Source organism: Pavona decussata, unplaced genomic scaffold (genome assembly GCF_977016875.1).
Source record: "Pavona decussata unplaced genomic scaffold, jaPavDecu1.1 SCAFFOLD_143, whole genome shotgun sequence".
Lineage (NCBI taxonomy): Eukaryota > Metazoa > Cnidaria > Anthozoa > Scleractinia > Agariciidae > Pavona > Pavona decussata.
In genome coordinates, this window is record NW_028145556.1 from 479,505 (window position 1) to 507,014 (window position 27,510).

At 39.2% G+C, this 27,510-nt stretch overlaps 3 protein-coding genes across 4 annotated transcripts; 2 read left to right on the forward strand and 1 right to left on the reverse strand.

Moving 5' to 3' along the window:
- Window positions 1–1,206: 1,206 nt before the first annotated feature.
- On the forward strand, window positions 1,207–27,510 carry LOC146466450 (syntaxin-binding protein 5-like). Of its 2 annotated transcripts, XR_014868002.1 has the most exons (28): window positions 1,207–1,404; window positions 1,513–1,610; window positions 2,246–2,327; window positions 3,854–3,954; window positions 4,446–4,580; window positions 5,710–5,773; window positions 6,162–6,245; window positions 6,412–6,535; window positions 8,031–8,097; window positions 8,613–8,758; window positions 9,255–9,333; window positions 10,124–10,289; window positions 10,800–10,870; window positions 11,484–11,524; window positions 16,147–16,421; window positions 17,367–17,638; window positions 18,509–18,597; window positions 19,046–19,366; window positions 19,998–20,117; window positions 20,918–21,037; window positions 21,609–21,679; window positions 22,064–22,169; window positions 22,635–22,746; window positions 22,868–22,963; window positions 23,429–23,550; window positions 24,066–24,184; window positions 26,913–27,386; window positions 27,467–27,510. XR_014868002.1 is itself a non-coding variant. In XM_085127325.1 (27 exons), exons 1-27 carry the CDS (start codon window positions 1,282–1,284, stop codon window positions 27,048–27,050), a joined length of 3,342 nt encoding a protein of 1,113 aa, XP_084983451.1. In that variant the 5' UTR covers window positions 1,207–1,281; the 3' UTR covers window positions 27,051–27,510. The 2 variants fall into 2 exon arrangements, 1 of the variants encoding a protein (XP_084983451.1); XM_085127325.1 differs by having other exon boundaries at window positions 26,913–27,510.
- On the reverse strand, window positions 11,778–14,063 carry LOC146466451 (uncharacterized). Its single transcript, XM_085127034.1, has one exon. The coding sequence runs from the start codon at window positions 13,963–13,965 to the stop codon at window positions 11,929–11,931; it is 2,037 nt and encodes a 678-aa protein (XP_084983160.1). The 5' UTR covers window positions 13,966–14,063; the 3' UTR covers window positions 11,778–11,928.
- LOC146466452 (uncharacterized) lies at window positions 14,544–15,568 on the forward strand. Its single transcript, XM_085127035.1, has one exon. The coding sequence runs from the start codon at window positions 14,556–14,558 to the stop codon at window positions 15,444–15,446; it is 891 nt and encodes a 296-aa protein (XP_084983161.1). The 5' UTR covers window positions 14,544–14,555; the 3' UTR covers window positions 15,447–15,568.

Sequence of the window (27,510 nt, forward strand, 5' to 3'; positions counted from 1 at the left end):
GCTACAGACGATTGGGGGTTAGTTTCTAAAGAAACTGTGGTGGGGAGTAGAAACAAATGTCAGTCTGCTTTATCAACAGAGTGTGATGACTAAAGGTAAATTGGCCGCTGTAAAGATTCACCGTAAAGAGTCCCTGAAACGGCAAGATAAAGTGACCGAGATCCTTTGAAGATTCGAAAAAAAGGTCCAGGAGTCCTTTACCGCTAAGTTAATGTAATTTTCCTATTCCTTCAGATCAGAGATTTCAGATATATCGCTGTGAAATCGTAGATCCTCGTGGATCTAGTCAGCAATTTTCAGAAAATCCAGGAACTGCCGATGAAGAAATCCTGACTGTACAATTGGGATTATATGCTCTATTTTTCCCAATATTTCGTTAGTGATGGACAGACTTCTTCAGGAAATAAACTTAGTTAACCATTTGAAAAAATCGCACTGAGCCCATTGACGCTAAAACGAGTCTTGTCGATCTTGCATCAGTTTAATAAAAACCGCGTGCTATAATTGGCACACACAAAAAAATACGAATGGATATGAATCAGGAGCACAGTAAAAAGAGTTAGTGAAAGTTGGGGAAAAGGACAAATCTATGACAAACGAAAACTTATTTGACGAATGTGTGTCGAAGACGCTAAAACGACCGAATCTTCCCACAAAAATGCCCGTGAACCATACGGAAAGTAACTTACACTAAACGAAATTGATAGTTTACACTGAGCAGTTACAATAGAAATAAATTCTAACAAGTATTAAAAAAGGACGAAACTTTGTGCAGCAAAACAACAAAAACAGGCAACAAACAAAAATACCACTAATTAAAAAATAAAAAAAAAACTACATGACATGCATGTTTTTGGCGCCTATACTGAATTATTCCCTGAAGGAGCCAGGCCAGTATCTCACGGAAGATGATTGCAAGAGCATACAGTACGGTCTGCCTTTCGAGTCATCGCGAGAAAATTGTCCTATGGGCAAAAGGACCTAAATAAAAATTTACTCTGTTTAGAATCATTCATTTATTCATTCTGCTGGATATCATTTGCAATTATTCGTGAAACACAAGGGTCGTTTTGGGGTCAGTGTGACAAACTTTTAGAGTCTGTCGAGTTCAAATGTACAATTTTTTGTACGTATGCACAACCGACCTACGTAGCTTGGCATCCGGGCTCTCATATTTACATAAAACTCCCACAGGCCTTTGCGAATGTTTGGTGTGCGATCTTCAACAGTTGGTACACAGCGAGAAGGAGAGAACAAAAATGTCACCCAGCTAGGATATAAATGAAAAGATTTAGCAAAGTAGTTCGGTCTGGGCATGGGGGAAGAATGGGCAACATCAGCAGTGGTAGGGAAGATCCGGTGATAACAGATCGACTGCGAGCTGAAGACTTCGTTTTCACGAAGGTTTGCAATTTATTCTCATATCGTTCGCGATGCATGTAGTAAGCAAATGAGCAATTGTAAAATTTATCAATAGCTGCTCTGTGACGGATGTTTTTGTTATCTTTACAGACTTCCCGATATGGATTTCCCTTCCAGCCTACTTGCCTAGCTTATGACCCTGTTCAGAGTATTTTAGCCATCGGAGCTTACGATGGTTCTGTCCGAATGTATCCTTGTCTGGGTAGAAATTTCCGATGAAGACATTTTCTTTTAAACTGAAGTAATTTGTAGTTATAAATAATTCTCCTTGAACTTCTGATGTTTATAGATTCTGCTCAACGGTTTACGGAAGGTCAAATTTTATATGTGTCCTTTTAACGCAAACAAACAGTTCATAAACTGTTCATTTCTCACGCTAGAATCATATGACCTTTTTCAATTTGTTTTTTATTTGTTCCCTATTTACCGCAGGCTTACATGAATTTATTCAGCGATATTGACTTCTGCGACAAATTGTCCACCAAATATAGATCTTTCTGAGTATTGTCACGAGCTGTAGCGACCAAATATATATTCATTATTTTGCTCGTCTTTCAATTTTTGGAGGTCTTCTAAAGACCAAACAAACGGGGAAATTAAACAATTCACACCTTGAGCATTGAAAATGTTATCTTTGTTTACGAGTTATTAATCAATGGCAAAACACGAAGAAAGATAGATTGGCGCTGAGAGAATAACCTGCAGATTTGCTCTGCTTATTTTAGATGCGGTTTCTTGCTCCTAGTAGAGGTGTACAATGCACAGATGATAGTCTATAAATGAACTACAGACATTTTTTTTCCTTGATTGGCATCTTGTGTAGTTTGGGTCAACCTGGCGTTGAGTGTCACGTTCAGCATGAAAGCGGCGCTGCAGTTAGGGAACTTATATTCCTCATAAATGAGGTGAGAAAAATGCTTCTTAATCAAATATCGTTGTGTCGTAGGATTGCGATCCACTCAATTTTGGACACGTCCATTTTGCATAAATACAAATAACTTATGTGTTTCTAAATTAAGGCTGTTGATCACTGACCTCTGTCAGACATGCATTAGTTATTTTGTTACAGCTCTTGATAACCACTGGTTTGTCTAATGTGATTATTAGAGTGAAGGAGTGTGAAAAACCTGAGTGGTATATTTAGCCAAGTGGAGTGAAAACTAAAGTGGATCTCCTTGTAAGTGACCAGCAAGCAGCCACTTGCCATTTCTCGGAGGGTAGGGGTTGGCCATCTGATAGCTAAATTAGAAACAAGATGCCTATACTGGCATTTACACGAGATGCTTTGGCTGATTCATTTATTCCAACTGTATGCTTCACAGATTTATAAAACCATCCTTGCTAATGGAATAGTTTGAGTCACTAAGATCACGTTACGTTGTTTCCCTTGTGTTACACCACTTAGGGTTTCACCGGAAACTTGGGAAATTCCATTACAATAACTTAAGCTTCTCAATGACCTCCTTTCAGTCTCCCCTCGTGGTCTAAGACTGTCAAAGAAAGCACGATTCCTTCGACAGGAACTCTCCAATTTCGATTTACCGTTTCAAAATGGTGAAATTTCCGTTTGAAAACGGCACACTTTAGTCCACAACATGTTAACAATATGGCGCCACAATTTAATCCGGTTTTATGAAAAAATCAAATGATGCTTTGACGTCACACGGTTAGACGTGAGTGGGTCCCCTCCCTCACGATATAAGCAGCAAGAATGGATTTTGATTGGCCTGCTTTTATTGACGACAATTAGAACAATACATCCCGAGTAGGAGAGGGGAGGGTTTAATAAATATTAATTAATTTACAGATTTGTGGCTACGACGAAGAAGAAGAAGAAAAAAAAAAAGAAATCAACCCGTTTTTAGACACGGTATGCCCCTCAGGGCATCCCGCGTAATTAGCACAAGGCGGTTTGTGGCAATTGGTTGCTCATAAGATAACCATTATTCACAAATTGAATGGCTGAGAACAAAACTGACCTATGTTGCATTTCAGATCATTTTTTGTTGTTTTAGCTCAGATTCACTGGAGTTTTAACTTGTGGCCTTGAATTCTTTCAGGAAACATTGCTCTAATGTTTTATCCTATGCTTAAAAAGATAACAATAAGCTAGTGGCTGGGTCAACCCTAAGGTCCATTCTCTTGTCGGGTGCGGTTAATTGTTTGTCTCTTATGAGTCTCAATGCTATTCTAGTGGAAGCTTTGCTGGTAGTACAGTTCAGCTGGCCGTGGCTCTTTGGTCAACTTAGTGGTTTGTAGATTGAGAAAGGTACCTTTGTAGTGTAGTGGAGATTTCAAACCAGCTCAGGAATATACTTGTACAATGCACAAAATGGCTCTTTTATTCTGTAGTTAAGCCTCAGTTTTTAAATTGAGATAATTTTAGAATTGAGTGGTTAATGGTAGTTGTGGTTTGATCCTTTTTCTATAGGGAGCATTGATAAGTCTCTGTGAAGATGACTACGTCCATTTGTGGAATTTACGACAAGCACAACCTGCTCTTGTGCAATCGTTAAGATTTAATAGGGAAAAGTAAGTTGTAATCCTTTCAAACATGCATTCCTAAAGTTAGCCAAGGGCTCCTTCTGCAGTTCATTTCTTTGTCCAGTTATATGAGGACGTCCATTTGTGGAATTTACGACAAGCACAACCTGCTCTTGTGCAATCGTTAAGATTTAATAGGGAAAAGTAAGTTGTAATCCTTTCAAACATGCATTCCTAAAGTTAGCCAAGGGCTCCTTCTGCAGTTCATTTCTTTGTCCAGTTATATGAGGACTTTAAGAATACCAAATTAAGTTGACCATGATCTTACAGTAGTTGATAAAAATAATCAGACTTTTTTTCCCTCGTGATATTGTACAATAATTTTATCTCAACCTTTTTGTAGTTCACCGTACATCTGTAAGGCCGCTCACTGAGGTAACTTGGTTACATTGAATAATGAATAGGATTTATTGATAATTATGTTTAATTAGCTGTAGTACTGATTATTCTTATTTATTTGTATATTTTTATGTTTGTAGGTTAACTTGCATGCATCTGCCTTTTTCGTCGAAGTGGCTATTCGTTGGCTCAGAGAGAGGGAATGTTCATGTTGTAAATATTGAGAGTTTTCAGTTATCAGGATACACAATAAATTGGAATAAAGCTATAGAAATGTAAGTACATTGGTCTAAACTTTGATGATCATATGATCATATGAGATCATATTATATCATCATTATATAGTTGTAATATAGTGTGTAATACATATGTATACTATTTTTGTTATTAATATTTAATGTAATGGATACTCCAAATGACAACCACAAAGGAAGGGGTGGGGGGTTCTCAGGAATATTGGTGACAGGGAAATGCAAAAGTAGCCAAGTTGTTAGTCCCCAGAAAAGTCCTGTCAGGCTGCAACATGACCCAAAAAAATCCACTGTTGTCCACACAAAACTCTAAGAACTTTCTGCCAAAACCCTTCCTCCCAAAAAAAGTCCACGGAAAAATTATTTACCTTTGGAAGAAATGTTCCCAGTCATTAGTTTCAAATCCAGAAAAGTTCTTTGCACCTCCCTATCAATGATATACATGTACCTGCCTATACAAAGCATTGGGTACCTATACATAGTTCATGATGTCAATTCCAACTTTTACATCAAAGTATTACACGTATTTTTATTAAACCAATAAGCAGTTTGACAGCAAACAAATGTACTTTGTCAAAAGACGTACCTGAAAACCACTTAGGAACATTTTCACTGCATCAAAGCATTCAATAACATCCTTGCATGAAAAGCTGATTGAGTTGTTTACAACTTCAGGTGCAGCTCACTTGCAGCAAATGTCCATCTTGAGTTTAAGTTCAAAGAAATCAAATGTTTGACTCTTTGATTCCTTGAGATTCAAAATAATCTTTTTCTGAGCCAAGAACTTGCTGTTAGTTAACAGTCAACAGTTCAGATAATTTGTATAAACCACCTGAACCGCCAAAATTCCAAAAATGCAAACAGCCTCTTGCCTAGTTTTCTTTGCATGGCCATTGAATTTGCCGTAATTTTATTTATCTTTTTTTTTTTTTTTTGTAAATTCATGTCTAGAGCATTTAGAGTGCTTAGCTTTTGAAAAGCGAAAAAAAAAAAGTTTGTTCTCTGCACCGAATGGGACTTGAAATCATAACCAAGAAATTGATCAATAATTGAACCTGTTGGACTTGGAAAAATATTTATTGGTGAATTATAATATGTGCTATACACTGCACATTGTGATAGGAATGACAAATGTTTCTGTTTTTTTTCCTAGAAAATGTAAAACTCATCCAGGTCCTGTTGTACATATTAGTGGAAATCCTGCCGACCCTAATAAGGTAGGGGCAGTTATTAATATTAATTTGATTTAAAGCAGAGAGAGAATCAGCAAAAAAAAAACATCATTCAATGTTCATAGAATGCTCCACACTCTCTCAAGGAAACTGCAAGTTAAATTTTTCGTGTTAAGTTTGTTCAAAATTTACATATAATTTTGATGTAATTTTAAATCCTGCCAATCCTCTTGGGAATGTAGTCCCCTAATGTTAAGTTTATCTAAGTTTATCAGGGAAACTACAAGTTAACTTTTAAGTGTGAAGTTTGTGCGATTTTACATATAATTTTGATGTAATTTTCAATCCTGCCAGTCCTCTAGGGAAGATAGTCTCCTAATGTTAAGTTTATCTACTGGTGATGATGTCTTTTTTTTTTTGTTTGTTTGTTCAGTTGCTTTTAGGTTTTGAATCCGGAATGGTTGTTGTTTGGTCCCTCAGAGGGAAAACAGCAGAACAGAGATGTATGTGTTCACAGGTAAGAAGGACAGTTTCAGTACAGGCTAGTTGAAACTAATTATATCCTTATCAATTAATCACAGACTGGATCAATTAAAGAGGCAAGAGATTTGATACATAGCTGTGAACTGGTCAGATTATTCTCTGTCAAATCATGTTTATGCATATGTTCTCTTTTTCAATAGTCTGTAGTCTCAGCACATTGGTTAAATGATGGAAAACAATTCATGTGCTCTCACACTGACGGCACTTTAACAGTATGGAGTTTAAAAAGCAGTGACAAACCAGTGGAGACATTAAGCCCACATAGTGAGTATTCTCGAATCAGAAGAATGTTTTTTTTTTCTGTTAAACCAACAGTCTAGGGGTATCCAAGGGCCTGTACTGTGGCCAGCCATTCCCCACCTGGGTGGAATTCTCCTTTGCTAGCAAATCCCAACTACCCAGTGATGGCTCCCACATGCCCAGGCACCTGTCACAATGACTTAGTCAGTGGTGAAAAATAAGTTCCCAAAATAAACCTGCAAAGGTAGCCAGCTCTTTAGATTGCTTTTTGCTTAGATTTGCTAGATTTTTCCATGTTACCCTCAATTCCTTTAGGAAATGTCGCCCCAAATTGTTTTTTTTTTTACTTTTGTTGCAGCCCAATTGGAGTAAAAAGGCATGATGATGGGCAAGTTTTCCCAATTTTATGGCAAATCTGAGCTGAAACAACAAAAAGTGGTCTCAAAAGATTAATAGATCAGTTATTCCCTGAGCCCTTCAATTGAAAGTGGTGCATGGAATTCCTAGCTGTTTGATTCTCCCACTTCTTGTTGTATTTATCCAGCAACTTGAAATCTTAGTGACAGCCCTGGAATCGAATTCAATGCATTAACAGTGTCTGAATCAATTCAGAACGGCCATTCTAATTCAGATTGGCTCCTGAAGCTGTTTTCCCAGCCTGGCTCAGCCGGGAATCATGGCTGTGGACTGGCTTTGATTCAGACACTGTACTTCACATGTGCTGAATGAGATGCGTAAATTGTTATAAATCCACAATTATTTTCTTCGGACATGCTGGATTAATTAATTTCAGTCTGTCTATTTATTTCAAATTCAATTTGGCTCATGTGAAGTACAGCGTCTGGACCAGGCCTAAGTGACTCTTGATCTCACATCAAATTCTCCCCTTCTTTACAAGCAAATGCAAGGTAATTTGGAAGGAGAATCTAGCAGTCCATCAGAATTTAGTTAGAGCTATCTACCAGGCACCCCTTCAATTGAGAGTGTTAATACAGGGCCTGACTGCTGCATAAACAACTGCTGGTGGTTGGTTAACTTGGTTCAATGCCATTCAACCTCATAAAACATGTTACAGTTGTCGTCCAGCAGGCCTGCATATAAAAGTAGCAATCATAATGAGATGTACGCCATTTCTGAGTTGCCTTGAATGCCCTGAATATCTTTATTAAAGTGTGGCAAAACTCACAGGAATTAGTATTATTTCCATGTGAACAGGGATTTCGTTTTCTTATGAAGGGCCGTAGACTTTCATGTTAGCATTGTCGTTACTGTGTCAATATTTGACATACAGACATTAAATTATGTCACTTTGCGAGTGAAACAACTGACTACAGAAGCAAACTTGAACTTTATTACTGACAAATAATTTGTACAATTATTGTACAAAATTACAGGGCAACACATAACAAGTATTGTTACAGTATGTATACAAAATATTAAAAACATGTCAGTATTAAATTACTGGACCAGTATTGAAAGACTTTTGAATTCATTTATGTTTTTCTGAACTTTTTTTTAGCCAAATCAGATAAAGGAAGACCTTGTCAACCAATTTACAAGGTTCAGTGGTTGGCTGTTAGTTCAGGGTATGTGTCTTATTCACACTGCTATTCTCAAAGCAACATTTTTATCCCTCTTGCACCCTCTTAAACCTCTTAAACCTCCTGCATCACATAACTCTTGATCCCAGTTACCTTGAATTCCCTCTTTCCAGTGGCTCCCACCTTTTTGTACTGTTTTATTGCAAAATTTTGTTTCAGTGTCCATTTCTCCTTCAGTCTTCTCCTCACCTTGGGAATACTACTGCAGGATTTCCCTTCCTTTCTTTCTCACCGTCCCACCCCATCCCCCCCTTCCCCTCTTCACTGGTCAATTGTATATTCCTGCATTTAGATTATTACCGTCTCTTCCCCTTCTCAGATATTAATACACGATTCTATTATCTCTCTTGTCATTTTGAAAACTGTAATAGTGGTTTGTCTTCCCCGTAGATTAACCAACACTTCTAAATTCCAATTCGATTTGGAAAGTGTCCCCAATTAGTGCTCTGCGCTAAAAACATTGACACTTAAGTAAAGTGTTTTTTGTCCTTCAATTTCAGTGACCCATTTATCTTGTTTTCGGGAGGGACGTGCAGCAGTAAAAGGAAAGGGCTGACATTAATGCAGGGCAGTCGCTCGTTGAGAGTACTTTGCACAGATACAGTGAAGGACTTTGTATGTATTACATCTACACCATGGGGAGAAGGTAAGGACTGTTACTAGTCAAGAATGTACTTTTGAAAAGGTGTATTTACCCTTACAAGGCTTGAGATTAACTTTTCAGCTTACTAGCCCAGTGGCTAGACGTTACAGGTTTGATTTCACTGGCCAAAAGCAAATTTCCACTGGCCAGACTAGGGGCAGGGGGGAGGTGCTGTTTTCTATGATCACATTTTTTACTATTATATATATATATATATATATATATATATATTTTTTACTTTTTAATCCAAATACTGTAAGTAAGATTTTTCAGTCAAAACCTAAAAATGGTACATGTACATGTACTCCAGTGCTTCACAATTTCCACTAGGCTAAAAAGGTAGTGAAGGCACAAGACCTGCTAGCCAAGACTGAATTTTACTAGTCTGACTGGCTACATTGTAGTTGGCTTCCATTAGTCTCTTGGTTTTCCAATTGCTCAATACTTGTAGCCTGTGTCCGTTGGAAGATAATTATACCTTTTCCATCTTTCATCACAGATGTACAAGACCCAAGAGCTGTTGCAGTATTAACACCACACAAGCTTCTGGTGTTTGACTTGCTTTCTTCCTCTGCAAAGTAAGTTACAGTTGTTATTTGCAGTGTATTTTTTAATTGGATTCCCGATGACAAAGGGATAATACTTGAAATGTCAGCGCTCGAATCTCTTTACGGTGTCAAGTTACGTTGTCAACTTTGTTGATAAACCAAACATTCATTTCCACTCCCCACTGACACAGCAAATTTAACCACCTTTTACCTTTTAACAACTTTGATGCAAAAGGGCTTTGACAGAAAAAGTGTGCAATCTCCCCTATCATTATTTGACTCCTTAAAACTTGCATTTAATTAATTCATTTAATTAGGGAAATTATTTAGCATTCTTTATTGTATTTATATCCTGTATTCTGAGCTGACAGTTTTTCCATTGAAAACACATAATTTAGTTGCATTAATTTCAAATATGTTAATAAGCACGGGCATTATAAAATGTTCAAATTATAACACAAAAGAGGTGATTCTGATCCTTTTTCTCCCGCTCTCTATCATCTGTCAAGTTGTAAATGAAAGTATACCTTATGTTCTTGCAGTTTACTACCCTCCTGACCCCCACCCCCTAACCAATATTTTGAATTTTGTATTTGGAAAACAAACAAACAATTTAAGAGAAAAGTGACCATACCTGGTCCACAAGGTTCAAGCAAGTTGCTTAATTCCCAAACTACCTGGTAGAATTTTAAAGAAACGATAATGGCTCATAGCTGTATTATATTTAGAGGAAATGACAGCTTTGTGTTCAAGATTTACCTCCTGATGGTAATTATAAATAATTGCCATTTACTTTGTGATGTTCGTGTTATCTTAACAGGTCAACGGCATTTGAAGTTCCCTACACATTTAACATTCATGAGTCTCCAGTGACATGCACACAGTTTTGTAGTGACTGTCCAAGGGATTTTGTAAAGGCACTGAGTGCTGCAACTGGTAGTCGCATAAGAAAGAGACATTTACAGAGGGAAAACAGTTCACCCCAGGTGTGTTCTTGAGAAAGGAAGTGTCTTCTTGTTACATGTATGCGATAACTATTTTATAATAATGACAAGGATCCTTTGTTACAATGCTGTGTTCTGGGTTTCTTTAGTGGCTGAAAGTCTGGCATAATAATAATTATCATTCTTTATATTAGATGTTTGGCAAGTGATGTCTGATTCTTTCACCCCCAAAAAATGTTATAGGAAATGGCATAACAGTGTGTACTGGACTCCAGTTCTGCTGTTTAAATTTCAATTCCATTACTGTCAACTGTCGCTGAAAATCCCCCAAATTTAAACTGACAAGCTGTGCTTTTTACAATTCATGCATTTTTGATTAGTCATTTTACAGGAAGGAGTTGATGGGTAACATGTGAAGTAGGTTTCCGTACCGTGCAGCCAGTTTGTGAGCACATCCTCCCAATTTTTGCTCATGTTTTGCTTTCTGCTTAAAGCTTGTAGACATGTACTGTTTATAAATCTTGACATGTTTATTTGAATTCTTTTGTAAAGCCATGGCCAATAGTAGGAGGAATTGTTGCGGAACCACAACAGAATGCCACCACAGAACTCATAGTCACTGGGTAAGTATTTCTTTATTAGGGTTTATTCTAGAGTTAAGGGCTTTACCAGCCTGCAGTTATCCAATTTAAAATATATGATCATATGTATGAACTTTGAACTGGCATTAATAGCAAATCTGACAAATAAAGTATTGCTAAAGAAGTCTGTCTGTGTGTCCCTATCAAAAAATTGCATTCGCTTTTGCAAAGATGTTCATTTATTTGAACCTTGTTTACAAAGTAAAAGTTCCCATTTTAATTTCAAAATATTTGATTTTAAAAATTTATTGAATGGGGTTAGTTTTACATCAACATTTCACCTTATAATTCAAACTTGAAATTACCTTAGGGACCTTTTAAAAAGCAACCCCCTCCCCCCCTCCTAAACTTTCAATAACTTTTGAGAATGTTCTAAAATCCATCAATTTAAAGCCACAAATCTTGGAAATCTTGCTGGCGATGTCCAAAACTGACATGTGAACTTCAAAACTCTGTTCAAATTTTAAAACTATTAGTCACACATGATATAGATTGACTGTTAAATTAATCAGTATTCTGTTTGTCATGAGCATAAGAACTTACGTGTAAGATAAGACTTAGTAATCTAATGTTTTTTTGTTTGTTTGTTTTTCAGTCATTCTGATGGGTCAGTGAAGTTCTGGGCAGCCTCGTCAGGTAAGACTAGATAAATTCAGATCCATTGTTACAACAGAGCCTGTGTGCCATGTATTTGTGAGAGAGAAAACACACACACAAATGTTCATAGACAGCCTGTAAACTAATGGCCACAAGGAAGATCACCTAACTAAAGGGTTGTGTGATACCCCCACCCTGCCTGTCATTCACCTTTCCTATATTATGAGATATGTATTTTTTATCTTGTGAGGAAATAAAGACTTTTATTATTATTATTATTATATTATTAATCAACAATGATTTAGATAAACATATACAGGCAAAAACTAACGAAAGAAAAGTCCTACGTTTCGGCGACATCTTAGCGCCATTGTCAAGGGAAACTAAAATTAAATATGCGATTGCAAGAGTACTGAGAGTTCAGAGTCACTTATTTGCATAAGTTAGACAAAGACCTTAGCGCAAATAGAGTCTGATTGCACATTTAAACATGGTCGTAATTGTTTAATGAGTAACATCTCATTAATGAGACAATCAAACTTGTTCTGGCATTTTTTCAACACCTTGAAACAATTGCGAAGGTCATCTGGAATCCTGCCTGCGTGTCTATTGTCATAGTGTTTGCGCACTGACGAGGTCTTGCTTCTATGTCCATCAACGCATACGAACAGATGGCCACGGGTGTATCCGACATAACCAGCATCGCACTGGTCACACTTGAAGTTATACACAACGCATTGTTGATCAATGAGCTGAGGCTTAGGTTCGCTTGTCGGGAACTCCTGGGTGATCTTGCGGCTCGTAAACACTGGTTGGACAATAGTCTGGAGCTTCACACTGAGATCTTTTAACTGTGTCTTCACGATATCAGCAGACTCCTGGTCTTTAAAGGGTATGACGACCCGAGTAGTGTTTTCTGTCGTAGATTTGGACAGTAATGGAGGCTGGTCGGCGACCTTTAGATTTAGAAAGGTTTTAACAGTGGAGTCCACAAGGTGCTTGGGATACTTCAATTTAGAGAACACGGACTTCAGGCGTTCGCACTCCTCAGTGAAGTAGGACCATGACGAAGACAGGCGATATGCACGGTCAAGCATAGTTGTCAATAGGCCGCGCTTGTACCTATTATCAACATGACTGTGGTAATGGAGAAGCAGACCACTGTTTGTTGGCTTCATGAACACTTTAGTTTCAATACGGGGCGCCCGGTTTAGAAGTTGAATACCAAGGAAGGGGAGCATTCCATCATTTTCTACCTCCATAGTGAACTTGATGGCGGGGTGGGCGTGGTTGAGGGTGTTGAGAAAGTCCCTAGCTGTAGACAAACCGGGCATCACGGTGAGTGTGTCATCAACATATCGACGATAATAAGGTGGCAGCTTACCCTCCACATCTAATTTCTCTTCAATAGACGACATGAATACATTGGCTAGCAAGGGCCTAAGAGGGGATCCCATCGCTACACCGTCGATCTGTTCATACAGGGAACCATTAAATTGGAAAAGCTGTCCCTTGGTGGCCACACCCAAAAGATCAATAAGGTCCTGCTTCGAGATGTTCAAATTGTACTCAGAATTAAACCAGTTGTTTCTAAAGGCTCTGTCTGCGAGAATCTTAATGGTTTCATCCAAAGGTACATTCGTGAACAAAGAGGACACATCATAGGACACAAGTAAATCACCAGGTGTTATGTTGAGGTCTCGTGGTAGCTCATTCACAAAGTCGAAAATATCCGTGACTGTGTGCTGATTTAACGACAACGGCTTGAGCATGTTGTCCAACCATTTCGCCAGGGCATAATTATACGTATTGGTTGCTGATAGGATTGGTCGCATGGCTAATTTCTCCTTGTGTGTTTTCGGTAACCCGTACAGGTGTGCCAGTCTAGAACCGGTCGGACGAAGAGACTGGGCCACAGCGTGGGGAAGGATCCTAGTGATGGTAGATTGTACAAGAGTCTCCTTTGCTAAAAGCGGATGATAGTGTTTGGGTGGTCTGCCTCGGGTTTTTTGTCGTTCAGAAGGAATGGGACGAAATTTGCTGGTGTCGTTGACAGAAGCTTCGGATAGTAGATGTATATATTCCGATTTATCCATTACAACGACGCCTGAGCCTTTGTCTGGTTTTGTTATGACGATATCATCACGGCGTTTTAGTTGTTTAATGGCTGACAGAAGCTGTTTAGGAGGACTCAGACCTTTACGGTTGATGTAGTTAAGAGCTACAGATCTTAATGTGGCGGCAGCCAGTTCCTTAGAGTTCTCACTGTTTAGATGCCGTTCCAAGTTCCAGTAGGCCTTCTCAAAGCTCGCCTTAATCTCAACGTTTGAGATACGCTGGGGTATGGCGAACTTTAGGCCTCGACAGAGAACCAGTTTCTGAAAGAAACTGAGCTCATGTGAGGAGATGTTTGTGATATGCTCGTCGACATCGACTTCTGTGTTAAGTAACCTTGAGATCTTGCGAGTGTGCACAGACATGACTTCGTGGTAGTAGTCCTTTCGAAGACCGCTGATAATGTGAAGAACGCAAGTGTACCGAAACAGACTACAGGCTTGGCGGATATTAGAGTAGATGGAGTTGATCTCACTTCTGAGGGCTTCACTCTGTTTGATCTTGGCACGGAGCTCCTCAGCAAGAACATTTTTGCTATAGGATTCAGAGGACTTTTTCCACTTTGATGTCTTGTCTTTGTCAACCCTAGCGAATGTTGGTGTAAGGTTGAAACTTTGGCAGAGTCTAAGAAACTCGATTGAACAATCGCAATTAATCTGCTTCTTGCTACACTTTTCGAGACTCCGGAACAAGTGTAGTTGATCATCGCGTTTGAGAATTCTAATCAACAATGATTTAGATAAACATATACAGGCAAAAACTAACGAAAGAAAAGTCCTACGTTTCGGCGACATCTTAGCGCCATTGTCAAGGGAAACTAAAATTAAATATGCGATTGCAAGAGTACTGAGAGTTCAGAGTCACTTATTTGCATAAGTTAGACAAAGACCTTAGCGCCAATAGAGTCTGATTGCACATTTAAACATGGTCGAGTGTTGATGACACACTCACCGTGATGCCCGATTTGTCTACAGCTAGGGACTTTCTCAACACCCTCAACCACGCCCACCCCGCCATCAAGTTCACTATGGAGGTAGAAAATGATGGAATGCTCCCCTTCCTTGGTATTCAACTTCTAAACCGGGCGCCCCGTATTGAAACTAAAGTGTTCGTGAAGCCAACAAACAGTGGTCTGCTTCTCCATTACCACAGTCATGTTGATAATAGGTACAAGCGCGGCCTATTGACAACTATGCTTGACCGTGCATATCGCCTGTCTTCGTCATGGTCCTACTTCACTGAGGAGTGCGAACGCCTGAAGTCCGTGTTCTCTAAATTGAAGTATCCCAAGCACCTTGTGGACTCCACTGTTAAAACCTTTCTAAATCTAAAGGTCGCCGACCAGCCTCCATTACTGTCCAAATCTACGACAGAAAACACTACTCGGGTCGTCATACCCTTTAAAGACCAGGAGTCTGCTGATATCGTGAAGACACAGTTAAAAGATCTCAGTGTGAAGCTCCAGACTATTGTCCAACCAGTGTTTACGAGCCGCAAGATCACCCAGGAGTTCCCGACAAGCGAACCTAAGCCTCAGCTCATTGATCAACAATGCGTTGTGTATAACTTCAAGTGTGACCAGTGCGATGCTGGTTATGTCGGATACACCCGTGGCCATCTGTTCGTATGCGTTGATGGACATAGAAGCAAGACCTCGTCAGTGCGCAAACACTATGACAATAGACACGCAGGCAGGATTCCAGATGACCTTCGCAATTGTTTCAAGGTGTTGAAAAAATGCCAGAACAAGTTTGATTGTCTCATTAATGAGATGTTACTCATTAAACAATTACGACCATGTTTAAATGTGCAATCAGACTCTATTTGCGCTAAGGTCTTTGTCTAACTTATGCAAATAAGTGACTCTGAACTCTCAGTACTCTTGCAATCGCATATTTAATTTTAGTTTCCCTTGACAATGGCGCTAAGATGTCGCCGAAACGTAGGACTTTTCTTTCGTTAGTTTTTGCCTGTATATATTATATTATTGTGGTCACTAAAACTTTCAATTTCCCAGCATTCAGGGAAATCTTTGATACCTTGAACAGTCTGTTCTGTATATTGTGTTGGTGATAAAAAATGATGACTGGCATTTCTGTCTTCGTGGATTAAATTTTTATTTTTGTGTACACCTGAATGACTTATTTTTACTCTATTTCATCTTTTAGTATTTTGTTTCCTCATCCCTGGATAAATTCACACAGTTATCTGCAAATCTAATAAATTCCACCTGAAAGATGATGGCCCTTGTAAATCTTTCAAATAACCAGCAAAAATGGTGCCCAGACATTTTTTAAATAAATAACTCAAATTGAACTTTACTGTGCAACCAGCCAAATGATATAACGGTAAGCTGGATGTTCAGGAGAGGCATCAATAAAAACTCTGCATGTTGTCACAGTAATGGCCTGAAACATTAAAACTGTTAATTAGCTTACTTTGTGGTTAAGTTTTTGAAGATAAACAAAGGGGACATGTGAAACAGGAAAAGCTCAGTGGCAAAGATTTATGTGCATGCTGACTTAAAATTCTCTTTCTTTTTTTAGCTGTTTTAACATGTCTCTACAAACTGTCAACAAGCAAAGTTTTTGAGAAGAATGCAAACCCAAGTGAGAACATTGAAACAAATGGCAAAGAAGCTCAGTCTGAAGGCAGTAGTGGAACAAGCAGTGAGAATTCCCCGCCATCTATAGTGGACATTGACTGCTATGCTGTGAACATGATAGAGCTTTGTGTGCGAAGTCGGACACTTTTGGTGGCTGGAACTAGTCATGTAATAGTGTACCAGTTTAGCACAGTAGAAGAAACATTAGAACTTGTGGTAAGTGGAAATTTGTCTGTATGCCTTCTTAAAAACATGTTACTGTAAACATTTCTTGATTAAATCTGATAGACATACAAGTTAAGAATGACAGGGCTAGTTGCACAAAGCCTGGTTACCGGTAACCTAATCCTGGATTAACATGAACTTTGATGCAAGTTTAATTATGTACCAATCAATAAAGATTATTGAACAGGATTTTTGTCTGTCCTTTACTGTTAGCTTTAAAAACATTTTTAATGAGCAAGATAAAACCTCGGGTAGCCTTTAATCATGGGTTAGCATTTGATTGATTTCCCCATGCTATTTGATAGACAAAAAAGATATATGATAGTTTGAAATGGACCAGCATTTTTTTGGGCTACATTTTTTATTGCCTAGTTCCCATAAAAGTTAATTATGACCTCACAAATGTTTCAAGCCAATAACTACTTGTTAGTGGCGGTGGTCACTACGTTGAAGGGGATGGGCTTCTTATGGGCTGGCCAATGCATGTGACACGCTTTAGTGTCAAAAGAAGGTTGTGGGTTTTGTTTATTGTTTTTTTTTTTTTTTTTTTTCAGAATTAGTCCATGAAAATGCGCTTTAAAGCCCCATAATAACATGATGGAACGTTTATCTTTATTTTTGGTGTTCATGGCTTTTGTTATGCACAATGAATATTTTTTTATTCAAAATGAGGGGGCTCAGACCAACTTATAGTCTCGACACACATAACTTGTGAGGTTTGCTGCAGACCGGTGAAATAAGTTGCTATTTACATGGCAACAATCAAGAGTGCCTTGGTTTTCTTTAGTTATGGTCCTCCAAACCAAATATTGAGTACAGAAGCTACCAATAAATGTGATGCATACATGAATGGGGCTTAAACATATATGTGTGTTCTCCAGGCCAGTTTGTTTTAAAAGACTAATGGTGTTAAATATTATTTTATTTTGCTTGCAGCAACTTGACATCAACATGCTGTTTGACCTTAGTCCAGACTTGTCACCAGACTCTGCTTCTGAAGTTGCAAGCCCAACTGAAGACAAAGGAGAGGGTCTGGTACTAAGCCCTAGCTCAGCCTCCATGCCCGTTTCCTGTCCTGTTCTAACCTGTAAAACTGGTTTGTACAAGAGGCCACCAGGATTTCAGCCCACAGTCTGCTGTATAACTTCATCAGCAGGATCTGAAGTCATTCCTGTTAGCAATTTGGCAGTGAGCTCAGAATTTGGAGTGTAAGTTGAAGTCATTCTCTTTGAAATGAGGTGCAAATGTTACTGCACCTTTCAATAACATGCAGGATTCAACGAACTGTTACGCTTTTCACTGCTGTCAATCACTACAGTAGACCTCTTAGAAAAAAATAACGTTTGGCTCAACAGGGTCTAAAAGTCATGTTCTTGTGCTATGGTTGGCGGATTTTGATCCACTTTGTCGGTTTCTGTATTTTTGTGGTCAGTCAGTTGTCGCTGTAGTTATGATTGACAGCAGTAGAAATCGTTAGTTGGGTTTTGAAGGTCAGAGTCTGTATGCTATTGAAAGGCACGGTAAAAGTCTGTATCATGCAAATTTGCTGTCATTTCAAAACCCAAAAATGTTTGTCTTTCAGCAGAAACAAAGAAATAATTGTCAACTTTGTTATAAATTATCACCGCAGTTCATTAAAACTGTCGATTAGTGCCTCTGGCCAGAGACAGAGTAGGCAGTATGGATTGAAACTTGAAAAATGTCAGACTAATGTTTTTCAAGTTCTCACATTTTTGTTTCCAAACTGATGCGCTAGAACAGATCACGAGTTGTTCCTTTCAAGAATTGAGTTGATTTCTTTCCTCTCGTCATTCTTGAATTATTTGGCAGCTGATTGAAGGTCTTATTTCATCATTTTTAACAAAAGATACCTAAAACCCCATGATACTTGGACTTTAGCAGACTCTGTACTCAAACCTTACAATACATGAGCACTTGGTTCTGCTCAAACAGATTCCATACACACAAACACACTTCTTTGGCTCAATGAGCTCATTTACAACTCATTTTTGTGGAATTGTTGATGAAGCTGCTGTGATAAACATTTGTTTGCAAGCCTGTTGTTTTCTTTAATGCAGCATCTCCATCAGCAATGGTCCTTGTCTTGCTCTGGTTGATATAGTTCAAAAGAAACTCATCGCAGTGTTATCAGCACAGGACATGTGTGGTAAGGGTTTCAAGGCTAATTAAAACACTTGTATGACTTCAAGGAGGTGACAAAGAGAAAGATAATAATTGTTACATACTAGTTACTGTAAATTGTATTTTTTTTTTCATCTCTTGGTTCAATGTGTTGCACCACACGTAATCACTTAGTGATCAAAAGAGGCTTCCATTTTCAAAGGTGGGCCAGACCAAATAAATACAATTTTACACGTGTCTTTCACTCTGAAATGCAACAGAATGCAAACTCACCTTAAATTTGATCTCATCAGTGTATGGGTGTCTCATCTCTGCTCTTAAATAACATGTACATCCATATGCTTTCATCCATGAAAAACAATTCCTTGAATAATGCTTGAGAATGGTGAGTGTATAATAATTATGTAAACCATATTCAAGGTAGTTGTTACCTTGTCCACTCACGTTAAATTTTTTTGTAATAATTTTTACAGCTGTGTCAGAATCACCAGTGACACCAACAGCTATGACTCCAGTAGTACCTGGAACCCCTGTGACATTTAACATTAATGCTGACGGCACAGGAGGGGAATTCCACATTGATCTTAGCTCAAAATCTGAAAAGAGGAAGAGCCGGCCACCTCGTCCACCTCCTCCAGTGAGAAGACTCAGTAATAAATTTAGTGAACCACAGGATGGTAATGAAGTTGTAGATGGTACACGGCAGAGAACAATAAGTGGATTAAACCTGGATGGTGGCCCTCCTGACAGTATCAGCTGTGCCCAGTTTGCATGCACCTTCACTAAAAAGAATGGTATGTACGGTCAACCATTAAACTAGGTTCATGTGACAAACACCCTGCATACAGCTAGGAATTGAATGTGGATGAGTCTCCTGTAGCTCAGTGGTAAAGCATCCGCACTAGTAATCGGAAGGTCATAGGTTCAACTCCTGTTGAGAGAACTCGATTTCCTTTTTCTGAGTATGCCTGTGTCACTGACTGAATAAATACCTCAAATATCACATAGAGCACCAGGAATGATAGTGGACCCTCTTGGCACTCTGGGTCCACAAGGTTAACCAGATGTACACTTGCAGACATTGTAGTTAGAGAGCTTGATAATGTCAGTGGAGGAAGATTTTGTGTTTTAGGCAAAAACCTTTTGACAACCATCCTCCATTAGAGATGTATTGGGGGAACAGGGATGGCGCAGTGGTGAGAGCCTTCGTGTCCCACCAATGTGGCCAGAGTTAGATCCTCAGACTTGGCGTCATGTGGGTTGAGGTTGTTGTTTTTTCTCGTCCTTGCTTTCTCTCCAAGTATTTTTGTTTTCCCCTCTCCTCAAAAGCCAACATTTCCAAATTCCAATTCAAACGGGATAGTGTCCCATTTAGTGTTCTGCACTAACTCTTCGGTAAGTGATTTAAGCCTTGTATGTTTACAGACAACTTGATCAGCCCATGTCTGTGGGTAGGAACGGCCCTTGGAAATGTATTTGTTGTGGTGCTTAACCTGCCTGTCAGAGAACAAAGAGAATCGCAGCCTGTGCTGACTATAACAACAGGTAACCCAGTCATATCATTCAAGGCAGTTTGCATTAGCGTGTTTCACAGATGGTCCATTCAGTGTCAGCCAGTCGCCTCCTTTTTATTTGTCAGCCATTCTCCTCCCATTTAAACAAAATGTAAGGAAATTCTTGGGTTGGTAGTCTTCTCATTTAGTTAATCGTATCCCACATCGCTATTTTCGGTTTTGATATTATTTTTGAATTTTTAACCTTTTTGTTTGTGTTCATATAATATTCTTAGTACATTTGTAATTAGTTGTTTGTGGCGGTTTGCCATGCATGATGACTTTGACTCTTTTGCATACCTGCAATGGCCTGGTTTTTTTTTTTTTAATTTATTTATATTTATTTTTCCTTGTTTATGTGCCATGAACTGTAATAAATAAATGAAAAAAAAAAAAAAAAAAAAAGAGTGGAGGATCTCAGACTATCTGGAAGTCAAGCTAAATTTTTGAAAAGGTACCTCTGGAGGGTATTAGGATGTTGTTTCGTATCTTTAGACCCCTTTAAAAGGGGCCCTGATACAAAAGATGTAAAAGCATTTGCACAAGGGTTTTTTGGTGATAAGTCAACATAATTGAAAAGTTCAACTTCATCTTGTGTATGTTGTACTACTGATAATGTTTAGGCAAGGACAGAAATTCCCCCCTTAATGGTACTGCAGTAGCGACCCTTACATAAGATCTTGTTTAAATGGCATAAATTCTATTTGTTCCATACCGGTAAACAGGACGAACCCTACCTTTCCACACTGAGTTATACTTTAAAGGCTTAAACCAGCTCTTACTGTATTACAGGGACATTATTCCAGCCTAAAGCTGGGGTCATTCTAAGCATGGCAATCCTAGATGGCCAGGGGCATCTCTTCCCTTCACCATTTCAGTTTTGGAAGGAGAAAGATTCACAGCAGAATAAGAGTGAGTATTAAGGACGATTGTGCAACTCAACTACTGTTGAAAAAAGGATTTTCTTTGGCTTTGTCAGGTTAAGGTATATATGTTTAAGCCACAGGTTGGCTTATGTCACAACAGCAACAACAACAATCTTTATTCGTGCCCAGAAATTATATAGTGTTAAAAAATTACTAAGGAAGAGAGCTCAGCCACTTAGAAATAGCAAGCTAATCGAGCTAAGTGGCTGGGCCAAGCGGAGGTTCTCTTTAAGGGGGCCTGCAAGAGTTACTTTCCTATGGTTCTGATGTTTGAGAAATGAGGAGAGGTTACGCAAACGTTAATCCAATGGCATGAGAAAACAAAGTATTTGTCAATAGATTTTTTCTTAAGCTACTCACTTAGCTTTAAGTGAGGCGCTACGCACTTTGTTGGCTATGTTTGATCTTGTATCAAACACGCGCTCGTGGAATATTTTTATTATTAATTGTACAGTAACTTAACACGAAGCCCCGATGGCCACATCACGTTTTTCATTTCAAACTTAAGAAGCTGTGGTCAGACAAGCTCTCTGAATTTTTGTTTTTTTGTTTTTCAGGAAACTCCATATTGTCAAGAGAGATACTAGACAGACACTTTGTTGTTATCTGTACAGAAAGAGAAGCAAAGGTCAGTTGTAACAGAAGATTCAAGAATAGTTAATTTCTTCATCTAAAACCTGGGCCAAACGAGGATGAGAGTTTTTTCGAGAGGCGCTGTCATGAGATTTGCATTCAGAGTTTTGAACTCTCAGTGCTTGGGCCAAATGAGCGCGATAGTTTACAAAAGCTCAGCGTGAGCTGCAGATTTACGGCAGCTGCGAACCCGCTAAACTCTTTCACGACTCTCAAGCCGGAGCCAAACGGGAGAAAACTCTCGTGAGTCTCATGAAACATTTGAGCAGGAACTCACTGCAGAATTTTACAGTTTAGAGTGCGCCTTTACATGAAGATGAGGGTAAAATAACATTAAGGTACATTCCAGGTCTGATCCTATTTTTGGTTCAATTCTCAGGTATATACTTTACCCACATCTCACTCACATCCAAAGAGCTTCTCGGAAGCAAATATTGCTGATGACTCGGCTGTGTTACTCAAGGCGTCAGCTGTTGTTGTTCAAGGTAAAATCAAGTGATTTTTAGCAGGTGTTTAGTATGACAGTGAGAACGATAAACCTGCTCTTGCCGCACCGCCAGTACCTAATATTCCGCACAGCTTGCTGTGAAATCTCCTGGCCTTTTTACCTGAGTTGTGGGCCTCACAGTACACCCTCGAGGTGAAGAGGGTATTGTGCTTGTCCAAAGAACCGTTGTAGAACTAGAGGCAAGGCGTGGATATTCTTTGAACTCCTTCAAAGGAAAGGAGTGTGTAGGATGTTGGGTGAAGGCAAAAGTTGAGCGAACGAGCAGCGAAGCCGCGAGAGGAATGGGGAAGAGGTGATTTGTTTTCCCGCGGCTTACGCCACTCGTGGCAGCTTTGCCGCCAAAACTTACCTTCGCGCGCAGACAATACCGCCAACTACGCAGGCTATTTCACACTTGTTTATGTCTTATCTGTGTAACTAGTTACTTTTGTTTCTTTTGCAGGGAGCAGCTGCTTATTGTGTCTCAATAGTAATGGAAAAGTTCTTGCACTAAGCCTACCAAACCTGTCACCGCTGATGGACGTGGAATGCTCATTCCTGTTGAAGGAATACAGGTTAGAAATGATGTGTCACAGGAGTGGTTAAGGCACGTGATAGAATAGAGTGTTCTCTTCTCACTTCTGGTGTGTCGTCATACCTCCTTCTCATAGTTGAAGGTGTTGTTCTTTTTCGTAGATTTCTCAAAACCTTGGTGTTTTCTGAAGATGCCCAAGCCTTGATATTGTGCTCACCTTTTGAAATCCAAAGACTCTCAATGTTTGTCAGGCCAGGGTAAGTTGGAATTCTTAGCTTGTAGCAAGTATAAAAACCTCTGTTGTTTAAACAAAGTCGCGGAAGAAAAAAATATGCGTGCCCTCGTACTTCAGAAAATCCTCCTTTCCTGTTATTTTTATATAAAAACTGATGTGATATAAAAACTATGATAGAAAAATTCCCTCTGGTTCAATTCATGGGTTAGTGTCGAGTAAGTTTCTCAAACGCCGTTTTAGCCAGTTACTTATACCTCTGCTCAATTTCCTCTTGCCTGAAAATAAGGTAACACTGTAAATATTTTCATCCTATCTCTATATCTTCTCTGATCTTGACATTCGCGTTGCTTTTATTGCTCATCATCACTTATTCGGCATTTTTCTTCTATAGCAAAATGTTACTTTGTTCGTTGTAGTTGAACACATTTTATTTCCTTTTGTTTCAGTGATGCATCACATTTAACTTGTATTTGCTGCTCTATTTTAGAATGCTAACAGAAAACCAAGGCTCATTATTCCGAGCTGTGGAGACCCCTGAACCACCAAGTAAAGGCTTCTTTAGCAGCTTGTTCAGCTCTGCTGTATCACCACTTGATAGGGAACAACTCTGTAAGTATCAGTTGACGAGCAAACGACAACGCTTTAAAACCCTCGTTTATTGTTATATGTTTCGCTGTTTTGTTTCTGTCGTTTTTTCTGGTCTTTTTATAATTGTTTATTTACAGATTTCTTTTTCGCAAAGCAGTATTAAAATGATGCTAACATTGCAAATTTCTTTGATAGCCAAAAACTATATTAAGAGTAATCTTTTGTTTCTCTGAGCGATGGCAAAAATCGCTCAGTCTCGCGAGGAGACACGAGGCAGCAGGGGATTCTCGCGCGCTCTCTCGCGTGTTTCAGTGGCCTTACCACATCCATACTATCTCTGTGAAAAAAGGATAGTGCTGGTAGTCTAGTAAAAAGTGCAATAAAAGGTAGTTAATGTACAGTTGAAGCTAATTCATCTTAATTCATCCTAAAGCGTCTTTCAACTCACATACTGAATTGAAGTGAAATAAAACCGTGATCATGCTGATTGTCAACTGGTAATAATTTCTTTCCTCATCACTTTCTAACCCTCTCAGTCGGCACAGAAAGCGGGAATGCGTCTCGCAGCCTGACAGATCGATTCAATGGACCTGGAATGGAGAAACTACAGGAAACGTCGAGTGGGTTGGCTGGAGTTGTGGCCAGGAACAAACAGGTGAGATTAACTGTAGCCTTCGATTACAGTCGCTTAGACAACGAAAACGTCACTTGAAAATATAACACTATTGCATTTGTGCTTCTTGTCGGTTATTTAAACTCATTCAACTTCTACAGAAACGGTGAACTACCCAGGAACCAAATTGGTAGGCGTGGCGTTCAAGTTAAGAAAGAGGATGAAAAATTTACCGTCGTGTGCTCACATTCTTCACAAAACCTTGAATTTGGTTATATCACGGTGTTGTTTTGCAGAGGACGACAAAGAAATGTATCAAAATGCAAAACGCACGTGCAGAGCGATTTGGTCATTAAGCCTTTTGTTTTGTGTTCTTCCCGTAGCCGTCGCAGTTGTCGTTGCTTTAGGCCCGGTTCATACGTCGAACTTTACATGAGCCGAACCTAATAATTTGGTTCGGCGCATGTAAAGATCGACGTATGAATCAGTTAGGATCGACAGATTTGTATTTGGGTCGACCCGCCGTTCTATTCGACTGCGCCAGTCGAATAGAACGGCAAAAGTTCGACTTCGATTCAGACGTCGAACTTTTCATGTGCCGAACCAAATGCATACGTTACGTATAAATTACATAAATTATATCTATCCCAGAGGTCTGCGCGTTCCATCGGCTTGGCATGCGCAAAGGACTTCATTCTGAACAAGATGGCGGGAAAAGAGGAATGTGCTTGTTCTTCTTGTTTCGAAACAACTGAATATACTTGTCTGAGATGCGAAAGATTAAAAAAAAAAAGAATCTATTCTTGAAGTGCACACGCACTTCAAACCGACAGAAACTTTCCAATACAGGCTATATCAAAGGCAAAGCGTCAAGACTTCTCAGAACAAAATCTTCAAAAACAACATTTGAAGAAAACATTACTCTATTCAAACAGAGATTACGCAACAGAGGTTACCTCGATAACCTTATAATAAAACTCTTTCAGAAGTCAACCTCCGCGAAAGAATGTCGGCACTACAAAACAAACTAAAAACCCGTAAAAACATTTTGAGGTTTGTTATGGAATATCGCCCTTCTGTGCCTAACCTAAAACAATTCAGACGAGTAAATACAGGAGCCATAATCAGGGATGGGTACCCATGAGTTGTACCAAAAATATCTATTTTTAGAAAAAATCGCCCCCCCCCACGTCATATACCCGCGTGAATACACGCATATTTGCGTGGGGCTACTACCTTATATGTGACACGGAAAGCAGCTGAGAAAAAATTCACCTAAGATAAAAAAGTCCTTGCCTGTCTGAGTACATGTCCGTAAAGTGTAAGCTTTTTTCATTCATTCAACAGTAGCAACGCACGCAGCGCCACCGTTTTGGCGCCTTTTTGACTTTACTGTGAGAGTCAAGTGATCAATAGGCCGCCTATTCCAACTTTTCCCGTCTTCTTTCAATTGTTACCTTTTCTTTGTGAGAGTCTTATTCCTTAAATGTGGGCACTGTGGAGATATTCCCTGGCAGAATTTTAAAAATTTGGACGCCATTTTGAACGGGTAGAAAAAAAAATTTCAATTTCTCCACGCGCGATTCTTGCCGTTTACACGCGTGCGCGCGCGCGCGTATGGCGCATTTTTTTTCTAACATTAGATTTTTTTGGTACAACACATGGGGACAGGCCCACAAGTCAAAATGGCATCTCGTTACGGTCTCCATCCCTGATTATGGCTCCTGGTAAATGACACTTGATAGAAAATCTGCCTCTGCTAAAGGGAGATCTTCAAAGACCCTTCCTTACTTTCGTACAGAAAAGGGAGATCTTTGAAAGACGTACTCGTAAGACCAAATTAGCTTTGAAGGTCATATTCTTCCTATCTTGACCAGTAGGAGCCGTGCTTTATTATTTTACCAAACAAGTTCTTCCATGTCAGAATTCATCTTTCCCGCCATTTTAAATCTTGTTGAGTAAAAATAACAGCCGCTGACCACGAAAATCTACTTTCTCACTTTAGCTTGAATTAAGTTCGACTTCAGTTAGGTTCGACATCTGAATCAACTGCCGAAATTAATTATTTGGGTCGACCTTAATAGGTATTAGGTTCGGCTCATGTAAAGTTCGACGTATGAACCGGGCCTTAGTTCCCTATTATTTCTCCGGGTCCTCGGGGGCGTTCGAGTGAGAGAGCTCACTTCCAGTGGCCTGGAGCGATGATGGGGGTCTATATCCGAAGCTGAATTTAACACCTGCTGAATTTATCCCTTGTTCTTAAAGGAAGTACCAACGCAGCAACAAAAGCTTTAACTCAGTAATAATTGTATGGTACATTTGATTATTGACTCTAACTACACGTAACTTTGGCCGAAGAAGGCCTATAGAATCTGAGGTTCTGTCCTCATGTATCCGTATTTAGTTTAGATCGTTTTTATTTGAAAACGGGGATTTTTTTGGTTTGGTTTAAAATACGGCTAGGCCATCGGCTCACAAGTAAACTGTCGAAGTTGCTTTCTTAATCGGAGGAGTTTTTACAAACCCTACCATAGGTGGTTTGCATTCTAGGTAAGCACGGGAAAGTGGAGGGAAAAGGATGATCTTTTCATGCAGTTCAGCTTTCTGTTCACACACTAACCGTAACCAGCGATCGAAAAAGGAGAGTGTACTATTGTTTTCAAATTGAAACGAATGAAAACTCTTACGCGTAGATGAATGTACATATTGTGTTACATGGCACTGGAAATGGTTTGCAGACATTGAAACCAGTTTTCCCGGTTGATTTCAGGCTCTTATAGAAAGAGGAGAGAAGTTGTCGGAGCTGGAGGTGAGAACAGAACAAATGAACGTTCGAGCCAAAGCTTTCGCAGACGCCGCCCATCAGTTGCAACTCAAATACAAAGATAAGAAGTGGTATCAGGTCTGAGAGCCTTAACACGTGATCACATGAGCTGCCAAGCCTGGTACAATCCAGCTGTGACTGCATCTAGTATCATGACAATAGTTAGGCCTAATGAGCTTGTTTTCGGCCGTTTTCTATGTACCTGTTACGAAGAACGGCTGGAAATCTGCTCATGGGATCGAAAAGTTCTTAGCAGCGTTCTTTAGAGTGCACAAAAAGTGAACGATTTTCCTTGTTAATGAAATGTTGCCAATTTTTATCAATGACTTGCCAGATGTGACGTGAAAACGTGACTTTAATAACGCGACTTCCACTAGTGTGACCACTGCCATATCCCGACGTTGTCTGCTTTCAAGAGGTGTCCGTTCTTAAAATAGCTACCGGTAATTCCAATTGGGTTATTTCAAGTCGTTTTGCAATTGTTTCACTAAAATCCATAGATCCACTCGAATTAAATCCATTATTGGAGCAGCTAAAAAAAAAA